Source organism: Arachis ipaensis, chromosome B8 (genome assembly GCF_059453495.1).
Source record: "Arachis ipaensis isolate K30076 ecotype BB chromosome B8, ASM5945349v1, whole genome shotgun sequence".
In the NCBI taxonomy this organism is placed as follows: domain Eukaryota; kingdom Viridiplantae; phylum Streptophyta; class Magnoliopsida; order Fabales; family Fabaceae; genus Arachis; species Arachis ipaensis.
In genome coordinates this window covers 45,681,908-45,697,224 of record NC_142443.1, presented here as the reverse complement: position 1 = coordinate 45,697,224, position 15,317 = coordinate 45,681,908, and the positions used below count along the sequence as shown (strand labels likewise).

The 15,317-nt window shown below is 33.5% G+C and overlaps 1 protein-coding gene across 1 annotated transcript; it reads right to left on the bottom strand.

The window, feature by feature from the left end:
* Positions 1-1,523: 1,523 nt before the first annotated feature.
* LOC107611815 (uncharacterized) lies at positions 1,524-2,229 on the bottom strand. Its single transcript, XM_016313704.3, has one exon. It carries the CDS (start codon positions 2,148-2,150, stop codon positions 1,629-1,631), a length of 522 nt encoding a protein of 173 aa, XP_016169190.1. The 5' UTR covers positions 2,151-2,229; the 3' UTR covers positions 1,524-1,628.
* Positions 2,230-15,317: the final 13,088 nt, after the last annotated feature.

The window sequence follows — 15,317 nt, the reverse complement described above, 5'->3', positions numbered from 1 at the left end:
TTCTCAACTAAACCCCATCCAATCTTCATCATGAAAGCGTAGTTAACATCCCTCTCGTGCCTTATGCCAATCCCTCTCGAGCTTCTTGGCTTGCTAACTTCTTTCCAATTCAAAAGATGAAATTTTTTTGAAATACTTACAAGAAGTTCCTATATTTGCGATCAAGCATATTACGAGTAGAAACAGAAACAATGACAGTTTGCATACTATAAGAGGGAAGAGATGTCAGAACATATTTTACCATAGTGGCTCTTCCATGCAAGGATAAGGAGGATGCTTTCAAACTATTCAACCCATAATTCATCTTATTAATAATTCCAATATAGGTATCTTTGTTAACCTTGGAGTAGAGAAGAGGGACACTAAGATATTTTTCAAGATCATCCGTCCTTGCAAAGTTCAGTGAATTATTAATCTCACTCATAACATGGTTTTCCACATTCTTAAGGAAGAAGATGCAAGTTTTCTTATCACCCACTTTCTGACCCCAAACTCTAACAAAAAGCATCTAAAATTTTGCTAATAATGTTAGCTATTCCATAGTAGCTTCAGCAAAGAGAATCAAGTTATTCGCAAAGCAAGAATGTGACAGAGCAGGAGTCTCTTGATTGAGATGGATATGAGTCTTTAGAAATCGTGGTCAATAGTAGCCGAAAGATGAGCTGAGACACTAGCTCAATGCACAAAACAAAGATATATAGGAAAAGATGGGGTCACATTTCCGAATTCCTCTAGAAGAAAAAAATTCTTCTAAGAGTTCATCATTTAATAATACCCTCATTTTAGTATATGAAAATACAACTAGCAGCAATCAGTTCAACAAAGTTAGTAAGAACCCCTATGTCGAAAAGAGTATATCTGATGAAGCTCTGCTTGAGCCTATCTTTTTGCAGATCAATCTTAATATTCATCCATCTCTTTGCTCCTTTCTTATTTTTTATTGAGTGAAAAACTTCTTGAACAATAATAATATTATCAGAATTATGACATTTATGCACAAAATTATACTGAGTGGGAATCACCAACTTCTCTATCATTTTTCTAAATTTTTTAGTTAGGATAAATTCAAGCGTTAAATTTTTAACCCATTATCCCTAATGTTTATATTTATTGGATCATTTGATGTTTAATTTTTTATTAGAACTAACATTTTAAACGTGCCAGTAATTGTGTAACCAATGAGCACAATAAATTTCTTGAGAGTAAGTCATTTGAATATTTAATCAAATTAACAAATTGTTCTAACAATAACTATCATTGGATTATAATTAATTTAAATTAATTGAGTGATTAATTCACCTGTTTGTTTAAGTAAATATTAGAATTTCAAATTCCATTTTATACCTACAACATTTTATTGACTAATCCAATTAATAGAATAATTTCTCCTACATACTCTCTATTATTGTTACCGAATACTGATGGTTAATTACTATGATATATAGATAATTCTACTGAACTTTACACCATATTAGCAGTGTAATTTACCTACGAAAGTATATGGAAAAATAAGAAACCACACCTTAATATAAAATTTTTGTGCTTATATTATCGCACGAGTACTGCACTATTTTCATTAATTTGAGAATTCCAAATTACTTAACATCATCATTATTGCATAATCAATCTCATCTCACTATGTTATAATAACTGTCTTGCCAAAATAATGAATTGCTATCATTTTGTTCTTCTATTACATACCCTTCATAATCCTTCAAGCTATTATTCTCAACAACTACTCCATCATAAGGATCATCAATACACCAGCAGCTATTGTCATGATGATCACACGGTGAGGATGGCACGAAATCCATATCCACCCATTCCACCCCAAATTCATCGTTTGATGAGGCCAAGTAATCCTGGCCGTCCACGTGTCCCATCATGGTCCATGATGATTCTGAATAATCACCATGACCTAATTCCATGTTCTTATTGTTATTGCTTCCACTTGTTATTATTTCAGCCTCAAATGATCTGATCAAGCTGTTTAACCTATCATCATGATCATCATCACTTTCAGCAGCATCATGATCATCATCAAATGATGATTCATCCATCAGTGAGATGAGAAAAGCACCGTTGATTTCCATGACCTCATCGTCACCGTTGATGAATCCAAGAGTTTCACAAACTTGATGAGAAGCCATCTTTGTTTTCTTTGCCAATAGAAGAGAAAGAAGAAATTAAACAAGCTTCAATGAATTGTGTGTGTTTGTATTATGAATGAAAGTTTGAGGGGTTTATATAGGAACACATGAGGTGTCATATCACTTCAACTAATTTATGAAACAACCATCATGACCTAGACAGCCATGTGCTGATGTCCACAAGTTAAAGGGACCTAAATTAATTAATTAATTATATGGATTTGATCATGATTCATGCATGCTAAATATAATATCAATGTATGTATGTGGCATATAGAGGGAAAGCTCCACGTTAATGAATAAAGAATATAATATAAATAATACAACACTACGTCCATATTCCATATCAATCAAAATTATTTTTATACGGTAACGATATGTTTGAAACATAATAGATAGATAGGTAGATAGAGGATATGAAAAAATAAAATTTATTAACCAACTTAAACTGATATAGTAATTAGTTTATTAATTCATTTAAGTAATTTTTAGTATTTTTAGTCATCATTTAACTAGTACAAATATTAAATTATCATTTTACTAATTTATGTATGTAAATTTTAAAGAAATATGAGTATAAATTGTATTGATTTATGGGTGTAAACTTATTGATTTATATGTGGAAAATTCTTGTAAATATAGGTGTATATTATATATTTTTTGTGTGTAAAACGTCTGTAGATATAGGTGCAAATTATTACTCGCTAAATACTGGCTAAAAATGAAAATATTTGCTAGCCATGTAGCATTACTTTAGTGAAATTCGAATTCCACAACTTATTAGTCAGTTATAATCCTTAATCTATCGGATTAAGAAATAATGTAAAAACTTTTAAAAATTTTTTAAATTCATATTCAAATTATATATTTCAATCTTACCAGCTAGTCTCTTTTAATTTTAGAAAAAGTAGAGAGAATCAACTTTTTAATTAGTTAATATTAGTTATTTTAATTCTAACCATTTTTATATTTTTTAAAGAATTTAAGATTTATTAAAAGTAAAGGTTTATAATTATTTAAATTTAAAATTTAAAATAAATAAAATAATATAAAAAATTATTTAATATTAACTGATAAATATTAGCTTTCTATTACTCTATTTCTATATATATCTCAATATGTGTAATTAAACATATTATATTCAGTTGTGTGTATATATTGTGTGTTTATAAACACAATCAAATCAAAACATAGTCTAATAAATTCTCATATATTATTAAGTCAATATCTACTTTATTACTTCTGAATTTTGACGTGATTCGTAATTAGATACCTTATGTTTTTTTAATGTTTACAACAAATTTATTTATTATTTATGTGATTATAAACATCTAAATTTTATATTTACAAATATCCATACTTGTTAACATATATATGTACACAGATGTATGTATAATCGTGTAGTCGTGTGGTATAGCAGAGCAATAAGTGCGGCTTCACGTAAGCAAGATTGTGTGAATCATGGAATCTGACCCAAATCTTCAACTTAAATTAGGTTAATTGGGACAATGGAAAACATGAAAAGACAAAGCTTTCAGTGGCTGAAACTTGAAGTTGCAATTCAATAAAGAAGGGAATAGTTTAATATGATAAGAGGCTGACTTGTTTGCAGTGTGTTTGTGTTAGAAAAGCATAGCTAGAGACACAACCGCATAAATAATTTCACTTATAAATAGTACCATTGTTCCACATTCCTAAATGATAACTAGCTACCAATTTTTTATTTTATTTTATTTTATTTTAAAGGAAGATAGAAAGGAATAATGCGACCTTTTTGGGTTCCCTGCATGTATGAAGGTGGGAGAATGAATTTTTTAATAAAAACATTTCATATTACTTTTAATAGTCTTTTTTAAATTTATTAGATTTTTTATATAAGTCTTTGTTTTTATTTATCTCATGTTATTTTTTTCATTCACCAAGATTAAATTCTAGATTTTTTAAAAACAGAATTCTGATACTATATCCAAAAATCACTCCTCTAAAAAATTTAGACTAATAAAAGGAGACAATATAAATAGTTATATGGTCGTTAATAATTTATAATTTTATAAATGTAACATTTAAAAATTTAAACCGTCGATTTGGCTATTGATTTTAATGGTGTTTTTTGTAGTGTTGTATATTTAATATTATTTAATTATTCTAACAATAATTAAAAAAATATAAAATAAATTAATTTTAGGCCGATCTTCTGTTATTTTTCCTAAACAATTAATTTTAAAGTTATGATTATAAGCATTCATTTCTTAGTTAGTTTGCTTAATTATTATTTAACTTTAAATTATTATAACTCCTTATAAAATAGTTAGTATTATTACCTAAGTTAGACTCTGTACGTAGTTTATGTCATCTCTCTCTCTCTATATATATATATCTTATATTATTAGGGAGAATCACAAAATGAAACTATAAAATGTAAGTGGATTTTTAATTATTATTCTCATTTCTCCACTTTATGTATTCTTTAATTTTAGATAAGGCACAATTTGGGAATAAATTGGGGCCACTTGTATTGACAATGTCAAGTCTTTAGAAAGGAGGTTGAAAAATCACCTTATCATCTCATATTTTGGAATTGAAGGTACTGAAAATCTGGATTGTGGGGCTCTCTAAGATTATGCCCAACTTTTATTTATACATTATTGTTATTTATATTTATATAAGGGTAATGAAAAGATATGCCGTCTATAACCCAAAAAAAAAAAAAAAAAAGGAAGGAAATATGCCATTAATGAATAATGATTAACGCATGAAACCAAGTGGACCCAATTTAAATTCATATCTTTGATACCTATGTTTGTGACCATCCAATTCACATTTTGATGCACATGTTGCCACTAGAACATTTTTATTCCATTTTTGGGGGTTTAATTATTAATTAATATTTAGATTAGTAGATGATACGAATATCACTTTAAAATAATGGTGGGTGGATCAACCTATTGGAATTTTTGAATCTTTTAATCCTTAGATTATTTATATTAAAAACGCTATAGAAAAAGTCGTTAGATACTGCTTAATTTTTCGGCAAAATAAATTTAAGAGTATAAATTTTGTTGATAATTGTTTATCAGTGAATTTTTTATTTACTGTTAATTACCTGTAAATTTAGTGGCAAATATAAATTTTTAATTGGTGAAATTCTGAAATTTGTTATTGTCGAATTTATTCTCGGTAAATTTGATAGTAATATATTATTTATTAATAACTATCGGTAGATTTACCGACATAAATCCAACGATAAACATAAATATAAATTGAATGTATTAAGTTTGTTTGAGACTAAGAGGCAGGTAGCGACGAAATTTGATGTAATAAGAATTTGGAGGAGTGATGGTGATGCTGTGGGATGAAATACATTAGGTCGGAAGGTGCTTCGGGCTGTTTGCTATTAATTTGGGATGAAATAATGTTTAAAATGAGTCGCTGTCATAAAGGGGAGCGTTGGTTGTGTGTTGAAGGGGTCTTATTAAAAATAATTTCAATTGTGCTTTCTTTGGTGTATGGGGGCTCATACAAGAGAAGAGAAACTTACTATGTAGGAGAAATTGAGTTATAATGGAAAGTTATGTCAGTCTCCATGGGAGAATTCAATGAGATTGTGCAGGTGGAGGGGAGAAAGAATGCTACTAGATTAACAATGACTGCAGACGATTCTAAGAATTGGATACAAGAAGATATGCATCTGGTGGACTTTCGCTTAGCGATCGAAAGTTTACATGGTTCAGAGGTCGATCTTGCAGTCAGATTGACAGAGTTTTAGTAAGCTTGGAGTAGCTGGAGATGTTTCTACGAGTACAAAATTAGGAGTATAAAATCAGGAGTACACTATAGGAAAGGAGGAGCGCAAAAAATGGTTGATGAACTGCTTTGCGATTTTTCTTTTGCTTTTTTTGTTGTTCTTTTTTTACTTTTCTATTTGCTTGTTGTTGTTCTTGCTCCACTTTTTGTGTTGACCTCTCTTGTTCAATTTTTTTTAAATTATTTGAAAATTCAATATATAATTTTAAATATTTAAATTCAATTATTTCTAAACTAACAAAATTCAAATTTTTACAATTTTTTATAATAATTTGTCTATAATTTTTTGTTAAAAATTCACAAACAAGTTCAAATATCAAAGTTTACTATTAAAACTAAAAAGAAATAAGAGAATTCAATTAAACAGAAAAATCAAATTTAAAATGCACCAAACCTTCAATTACAAAAATAAAAAAGGAGCAGCAATAGCTAGTAGCCAGATACAACTGTAGCATGTGAAAGAAAATTCAGTAGAAATCCCAACCTGCAATCCATCATTTTAAATAATACACATCTCTTATTTCAAACTACACCTGGTAAGTCATTTTTGCAAATTAATTACACTATAAGAAAATTGTTGAGTACCGTCGAAATTACCGTCGGATTTAGCGTTGACTTGCACCAATAGATTTACCATCGGATTTTTCGACAGAAAGGTGATGCGTTCGCATCTTGAGTTATTTTTCTGTCTTTAATTCATTGTTTTCTAAGGTTTAATTACAGTCTTATCTTTTAATCTTGTCTTATCTTTTAATCTTGTCACTTTTAAGTATCTTTTACTACTAAGGTATTTGCTAAGTGTTTTGAAGAAATTTTGATTAAAAGAAAGGCAAATCAAGCATCAAAAGAAAGGATGATCAAAGGAGCAACAAAACAAAGTTCTTGAAGAAGCAGGAGGTGTGCGCACACACACAGAGGACCGCACGCATTAATTAGAGAGTGGCTCTCAGTGCATGCGTACACACACGCTTGTGCATACGTACATGTACCCAAACTTGAAGGAGTCGTGTCATGCCATGCAGAGCGTGCCACACCCTAGGATCGCCAAAATTAAAGACTTTCCACATTGAAGAAAGCGTGCCATGCTATGCAAGGCGTGTGATGCCCTGAATGAACAATCTCATCTTGTGCGTATGCACAAGCCCACTTCAAGCAAGGGAGTGTGCCACGTTGTGCATAGCGTCCCACGCTCCATAACAATCACAACAAGGCGTGCTATATTCAAAGAGAGGTGTGCCATGCATGAGGAGCTAAGTCAGTCGTAGAGCAACCAAAGTTCAGGCATGCCACGTGCAAGCAGGGTGTGCCATGCCCTGACCCACAATTCAAGGGGGCGTGTCACGTAGTGAAGCCAGCGTGTCATGCCCTAACCAAGAAGGCTAGCCTAGTGCATCCTCCAGCAATCATCCTACAAGGCCCAGTGTCAAAGATATGATTTCAAATTGAAGATTGAAGAAGATTGTGTAATTAATTAGTTTTGAATTGATTCTGTTTTGAATTTTAAGATTTGAATTGATTAAAGATTATCTTAATCATTCTAATTAAAATAAGATTAGGTTTGAATTGATTAGGACAATTCTCGAAAATTGTTTTTTCTCATTGAGGAACTGAATTGGATTTTTTTAACTTAACCTCTTTAAAAGTTGATTAATTAAAGAGAAATCGAGGAGTTGAGACATCGAAAATCGATTACTTTAGATTTCTCGTGAACAAAGATTTGCAAACTTTAGAATTAGGATAACAAGGTTTGATTTTTCTTAGTACATGAACATCTCTGAAACCCTAGACATTTATCACTATTGACATCTCCAAACTCAACACTCACTGTTCGAAGCCTTCATTCTTCAAGTTTCAAGCCTTTCAAGTTTCCAGCAAGTCACAACAATTCTCAATTTCAGGTTCTATTTATTTAATTAGCAATTTAATTCGATATTTGTGTGATCAATCTTTTAATCCTCGTGAGAATGATATCCACTCACCGTGGTATTACTTGAATGATCTAATGCACTTGCCGATTTCTATGAGCATTAGTTTTCACTCATCAATTTTTCGATGTTGTTGCTGGGGATTGATTGAGATTGACATCATACGTTGGGTTGAATTGCTAAATTAGGTCGTGTTTATTTTGTTTTCATTCTAGTTTAATTTTCTTCTTATTATTAGGGTTTGTGTTTTTGTTTAGTTTCTTTTCATTATTGGGTTTTTGTTTTTGTTTTATTTCCTTTGGTCATTAGGGTTTTAATCAGTTTAGTTTTATTTTACCTACACGGTACTTTAAGTTAAGTTTGGTGTTTTGTTTTTGGTTTTGCTCTTTCAATTAAATATTTTGTTTTACCTTTCCACTGGTGCTTTTGATATATTTTTCTCTCCATGAATGCAAGGGAATAATAATTCAAAAGAACCCCTTCAATACAATTCTGACATTGAAGGGAGTGAAAACTCGAACGAATCTCTTCAATACGATCTTGAAATTGAATTGACTCTATTCCAATTAAAAAAGGAGGCAAGAGCCAAGAGAGAAGAGGAGAAGAAGATAGCTGAAGGACAAAATAATACAAGGAGAACTCTTGGGGATTTCACCTGCCCATTACTGATACCTACGGAAGTAGCATAGTGAGGCCTACTGTTGAGGCTAATAATTTTGAATTGAAGCCTTCCCTCATCCAATTAGCGCAGCAAGACCAATTCAGTGGCATTTGAATGTGCACATATCTAGTTTTTTGCAGATATGTGATACAGTCAAGAGCAATGGGATTTCTCAAAAAGCAATAAGGTTGAGGTTGTTCCATTCTCCTTAAAGGATAGGGCCAAACAGTGGCTCCAATCTCAACCCTGGAAAAGTATAGCAACTTGGGACGACATGATGAAAATGTCCTCATCATACATTCCCTGAGTGGCTACAACTCCAAACATTCTATGATGGAGTGTCTCAAGCCTCAAGGACCCTAATTGATTCCTCAGCTGGAGGATCCTTGCACGAAAGACACTAGAAGAAGCCTTGGAATTGATAAAGACAGTGACCAATAACCACTACAAGTATGGCAATGAAAGAATAGTGAAGAAAGGGGTTATAGAGCTAGACACCTTGGAAGCTCTTCTGGCACAAAATAAAACTGTGGCTCAACAACTCAGCTCACTCACTAGACAAATGGGCAACATGCAAGTCTTAGCAGTGAGGACACAAGTTGCAACATGCAAATTATGTGGAGGAGCCCATCAAGATGAAGATTGTGCATTGTTCAAGGAAGAGCAACCCTCTTGGGAGCAACTGCACTACATGAGAAATTTTTTAAGAAACCAACAAAATGATCCTTACTCAAAGACATACAATCCATGTTGGTGGGTGGGGGAATCAAAAACAAAGAAATTTTAACACTTCATATTAACAAGGGTCATCTTCAACACAACCACAAAGTTTTCAGAAGCCTCCTATTGACAACACATTGGATAAATTTTTCAAGAAATTCAAGCAACCAACCAAAGAGTTCATAATGGAGACAAGGGATAATTTCAAGAATAAAAAAGTTGCTATAAGAAACTTAGATATGCAAGTTAGCCAGATTGCCAAACAATTGGCAAAAAAACCTCCACACTCATTGATGAGCGGATAATTTATACCCTTTTCGGCATTGTTTTTACATAGCTTTTAGTATGTTTTAGTTACTTTTTATTATATTTTTATTAGTTTTTATGCAAAAATCACATTTCTGGATTTTACTATGAGTTTGTGTGTTTTTCTGTAATTTCAGGTATTTTCTAGCTGAAATTGAGGGACTTGAGCAAAAGTCTGTTTCAGAGGATGAGAAAGGACTGCAGATGCTGTTGGATTCTGACTCTCCTGCACTCGAAGTGGATTTTCTGGAGCTACAGAAGCCCAATTGGCGCGCTCTCAATTGCATTGGAAAGTATACATCTTGGGCTTTCAGAAATATATAATAGTCCATACTTTGCCCGAGATTTAATGGCCCAAACTGGCGTAAAACGCCAGCTAGAGACCCTTTTCTGGCGTAAAACGCCAGAACTGGCACCAAAACTGGAGTTAAACGCCCAAACTGGCACCCAAGCTGGCGTTTAACTCCAAGAATGGCCTATGCACGTGAAAGCTTCAATGCTCAGCCCAAGCACACACCAAGTGGGCCCTGGGAGTGGATTTCTGCACTATCTGCACTTAGTTACTTATTTTTTGTAATCCCTAGTAACTAATTTAGTATAAATAGCACTTTTTACTATTGTATTGGAGGCAACTCTGATCGAGCTTATGCCATTGTTCACGTTTGGAGGCTGGCCTCACGGCCATGCCTAGACCTCTTTTCTCTTATGTATTTTCTATGGTGGAATTTCTACACCTCATAAATTAAGGTGTGGAGCTCGGCTGTTCTTCATGAAATAATGCAAGTACTATTGTTTTTCTTTCAATTCATGCTTACTTCTTCTCCAAGATGTACTCTCGTACTTAATTTAGTTAAGTCAGAATGAAGGGGTGACCCGTGACAATCACCCACTATCTTCGTTACTCGCTTAGCCAAGATCCGCGTGCCTGACAACCACAAGCGGTCTACATGATGTTCAACATAGTCATTGGACGACAGCCAGAGTATACTCTCTTGGGTCTCTGATCCACAGTTCACATCGTCTTTCCTGACAACAGAGCATTGACGATTGGATTTTTGATGGTATAGAATTTCACAAATGAATTCTCGTTGCAAGTATAGTTTCTAAACCAATCACTAATCCTTTCATACAAAAAGTTGTTTGTCACTAGTACAAACCCCTAAAATTTATAAACCGAAGTATTGGACCTCGGGTCGTTCTCCCTAGGAATTACAATAAAGTGTCTTGTTATTGGTTATGAGTTATTTTGGGGTTTTGGATAAGAAGCATGAAAAGTAAATGGCAATGAAAATAAACTAACAACTATAAAAGGCTCTTGGCAAGGTGTGAGAACTAGAAGTCCTATCCTAGTTATCCTTCTCAATTGTGATGAGAATTGTTCATTGCTACCACTTAGTTAACCCTTACTAATTAAAGGAAAGTCAAGTGGATGAATTGACTTGAGCCACAAGTCCTAGCCAACTCCCAAGGAAAGACTAGCTTTAGTGCACTCCAAACCAATTAGCAATCTCTCCAATTATCAATCAACAAAGGAATTAGATAACTCAAGTGTCACTAATTACTCTACCTAGGCCAAGAGGAACAAAATCTACACTAAAATCCAACCAAGCATTTCATCAAACACTTGGAAGGCATAAAAGGAAAGCATAGTAAAATTGCAAGAAAAGTAAATCTACACTACTCAATTTGCAAGGAATTAAACAACAACAAATCAAATGAACACAATTGAATTGAAAGAGAAAGGAAGGAACAAAAGTAGATCTACAACAAAATGCAAGAACAACATAAAGGAAATTACAACAAAAGGATGGAAGAAGAATGAATGTAACAACAAGGAATTGAGAAGATAGAAGTAGAAGAAGATGAATTAAAATCTAGATCTAAGAACTAAACCTAATCCTAATTCTAGAGAGAAGTGAGAGCTTCTCTCTCTAGAAACTAACTCTAACTACTAAACTAAGCTCCACTAAACTAATGGTAACTAACTTCTAAAGTATGAAAAGTATGTAAAAGTATGTTGATTCCCTTTCAATCCTTGGCTTAAATAGCATCAGAAATGAGTTGGATTGGGCCCACAAGGCTTCTAAAATCACTGGCCACGTTTGCATTAAGTGGATCATGTGCCACCATCGGCGCGTCCGCGTACCGTGCGCGTGCGCGCCCCTATGCGCGATGCAACTATGGCAAATCTTATATCGTTTCGAATCCCCGGATGTTAGCTTTCCAACCCAACTAGAACCGCATCAATTGGACCTCTGTAGCTCAAGTTATGGTCGTTTAAGTGCAAAGAGGTCGGCTTGACAGCTTTCCGGTTCTTTCATTTCTTCATGAGTTCTCCAACTTTTCATGCTTTCTTTCTTTATTCCCTTGATCCAATCTTTGCCTCCTAAACCTTAAATCACTTAACAAACATATCAAGGCATCTAATAGAATCAAGGTGAAATAAATTTAGCTATTTTGAGTCCTAAAAAGCATGTTTTCACATTCAAGCACAATTAAAGGAGAATATACAAAACCATGCTATTTCTTGAATAAATATGGGTAAAAGGTGATAAAATCCCCAAAAATCAATACAAGATAAATCCTACAAATGGGGTTTGTCAACCTCCCCACACTTAAACCAAGCATGTCCTCATGCTTAAGCCAAGAGAGAAACAAAGGGTATCAATATTTATTCAATGTAAATAAACTGTATGCAACCTAAACTATATGCAATTATCTAAATGGATGCAACTAAATGCAAAATGGTTTTACCTACTTGGTTAAAAATCAATCCTCCAAGTCATACATGCACAAGTAGGGTCAAGATCATATAACGATTCATGAATCCTACCAATTCGAATATCAAAATGAAGTTCAAGTAGACTTGCAAGAAGAACGCTCATGAAAGCCGGGAATCAAGGAATTGAGCATCGAACCCTCACCGGAAGTGTTTGCACTCTAGTCGCTCGGTGTTTGGGGTTGATTCTCTCAATTTTCCCCTAATCATGCTTTCCAAGATTTGTTTTTCATCTAACAATCAACAATTATTCAATGCATGCATACATGTATCATGAGGTCTTTTCTTTAGGTTGTAATGGGGCTAGGGTCAAGGTAGGATCATATATGGCTAGTGGACTTAGGATTTGAATCTTTGATTAACTTAAGCTTTCCCACCTAACCTATATAATGACCTATACAATTAAGTACTAATCTAACTACCCCTTCCTCACTTTTTCACATACTCATGCATCCCTTTTCATTTCACAATACTTATGCATTGATCTTTATTGGACTTTACTTTGGGACATTTTGTCCCCTTTTTATTTCTTTCTTTTTCTTCTTTTTCTTTTCTTTTCTTTTTCTCTTTTTTTTTTCACATTTATTTTTTTTCTTTTTTTTTCTTTTTCTTTTATTTTTCTCATTTTTTTTCAAGAATATCAATGCATAAGGTCTTACATTTAATTAACGCATGAGTATGTACCAAATTCCCAATATTTACAATAATAATACAAAACTACCCTTTTATTCACCCAATGTCCCAAGGTTCCCACACTTGAATGATACTCACACACACTAGCCTAAGCTAATCAAAGATCCAAATAAGGACTTTTATTGTTTTCCGCTTTAAGGCTTGTAATGTGCTAAATTAAGAACAAAGTGGGTTAATCGTAGGCTTAAATTTGGATAACAAAGGAAGATAGAAGGTAAGGCCATTTGGGTGAGTGAGCTAACGAAATGATGGCCTCAATCATATAAATGCATGAATACACCAAATAATGGACATAAAGAATCAAACAAATCAAAGATCACAATCATAGGAAGAGAATAATGCACACAAGAAGGAAAAATAAGTGGTTATAAGATGTAACCACGCAATTAGGCACAAATCTCACTTGCTTATGTTCTTAGCTCAAAGACCATGTTCCAAAATAAATTCTTTCAAGCAAGTTCAACAAAAATTTTCAAATTGGTAGGTTACCCTAAAACGGTTTCTTAGAAAGAAAATCATCACCCTAACCAAGTAGTCCTAATAACAAAGAAGTGGTAAAAATATGTACAAATTCTAACTAACATGCAACCTATCATGCAATGCAATAGCTAATCTAATTAAAGAAAATAAAAAAATTGGTGTTGAAAAGGAAATTTTTTTTTTTTTTTACCCATGGAGATCGGTCAGACGACCTCCCCACACTTGAAGATTGCACCATCCTCGGTGCATGCAAAGAAGAGAAAGGTGGACGGGTTGCTACAATTGATGAGCTTCTTCACAAGGCTGCGCGGAGGACTTGTTTGGTGCCCCATTTAAAAGCTTTTCCTTTCTCCCTTCTTGGTGGCCAACCTAAAAGGAAAGAAAAAGAAAGAAAATTAAGCCTACAACAAAGATATCAAAATAAATAGAACATAGACGGGGGCTAATGCCAAATAAGAGTATGATTCTCTACTACATGGTAGCTACAACATGTGAGTGAGAAATCAAATAAGCAAAAGGCATATCAACTGATACTTGATGCAAGAGTAAAGTTAAAGCATGGAGAGTGTGTTGAGCATCAAGTTCAAATGAGAAGAAGTGGGTCTTGAAAGACAAGATGAGGTCATATCAATGCACAAAGACACAAAAGTCATACAAGATGAAGCATTGATTTAAAAGTTTCATCACCCAACAATATCAAACAAGTCAAGAAGCATCAAAATAATGTAAGAAAGTCTCAACAATTGAGTAGGAAAGTTCAATCACTATTATTAAAATGGAAAACTTAGAAAGTAAAATGAGAACAAGGTAAAAAAACAAGATTAAAATGCAATGAATGAAAACAAGCAAATGCAATAAAAGAAAATGGAGGAAAAGAGAGAAAAAAAAATTTTTTTTTGTTTTATTTTTTTAGTATTTTATTTATTTATTTATTTATTATTATTATATTATTACTATTATTATTTTTTTCTTTATTAAAAAAAATTTCATTTATATTAAAAGGAAAAAAAATTTCTAAGAGAGGAAGGAGAAAAAAAATTAGAAAGAAAGAAGAAGAGAGGAGGAAAGAGGAAGGAGAAAGGAGGAAGGAGAAAAGCAGGGAGCAAATCCGCGCGCGCGCGCACAGCGCGCTTACGCGTGGATGCAGCAGGGACGATCCGCGCGCGCGCACAGCGCGCTTACGCGTGGATGAGCTTGTGCTCCCAGCACAATGCTGGCACAATGCGCGCACAACTCTCTGATTTTTGTACCAGAAGTTGCGGAAGTGCAATGTGCGCGCGCGCGCACAGCGTGCTAACGCGCCGATGGCCGTTTTTTTTTTTTTTTTTTAATGTTTTTGCACCAATCTCAGCATTCTAAACCTCCAAGCATCTACCAAAACACCCTAAAACCTTATTTAACATACTAAACTACCAATTAAACTCAACTATCTAAACAAAACATGAAATTAAACTAATTCTATCAATATGTACAAAAGAGAAGATGAAAGGATTTTACCATGGTGGGTTGTCTCCCACCTAACACTTTTGTTTATTGTCCTTAAGTTGGACTTATGGGGAGCTCCTCATCAAGGTGGCTTGTGCTTGTATTCATCTTGGAACTCCCACCAATGCTTGGTTCTCCATTGTGCCCCAAGATTCTTCATGGATTGAGCCAAGTCTTGATGGAGTTCTTCACAAGCTTGGGGTTCCGAAAGTTGATCCTCTTCTTGTAATCCGGGATCCCACACTTTATTTTCACACCCGTCTTGAGGTTGATCATCATTATTAGTCCAACCGGGTGGTGAGTAAGGTGAATTC

What these genes read in the sequence shown, in the direction of transcription:
- LOC107611815 (XM_016313704.3), bottom strand. Translation starts at nt 2,150, where the DNA reads ATGGCTTCTCATCAAGTTTGTGAAACTCTTGGATTCATCAACGGTGAC.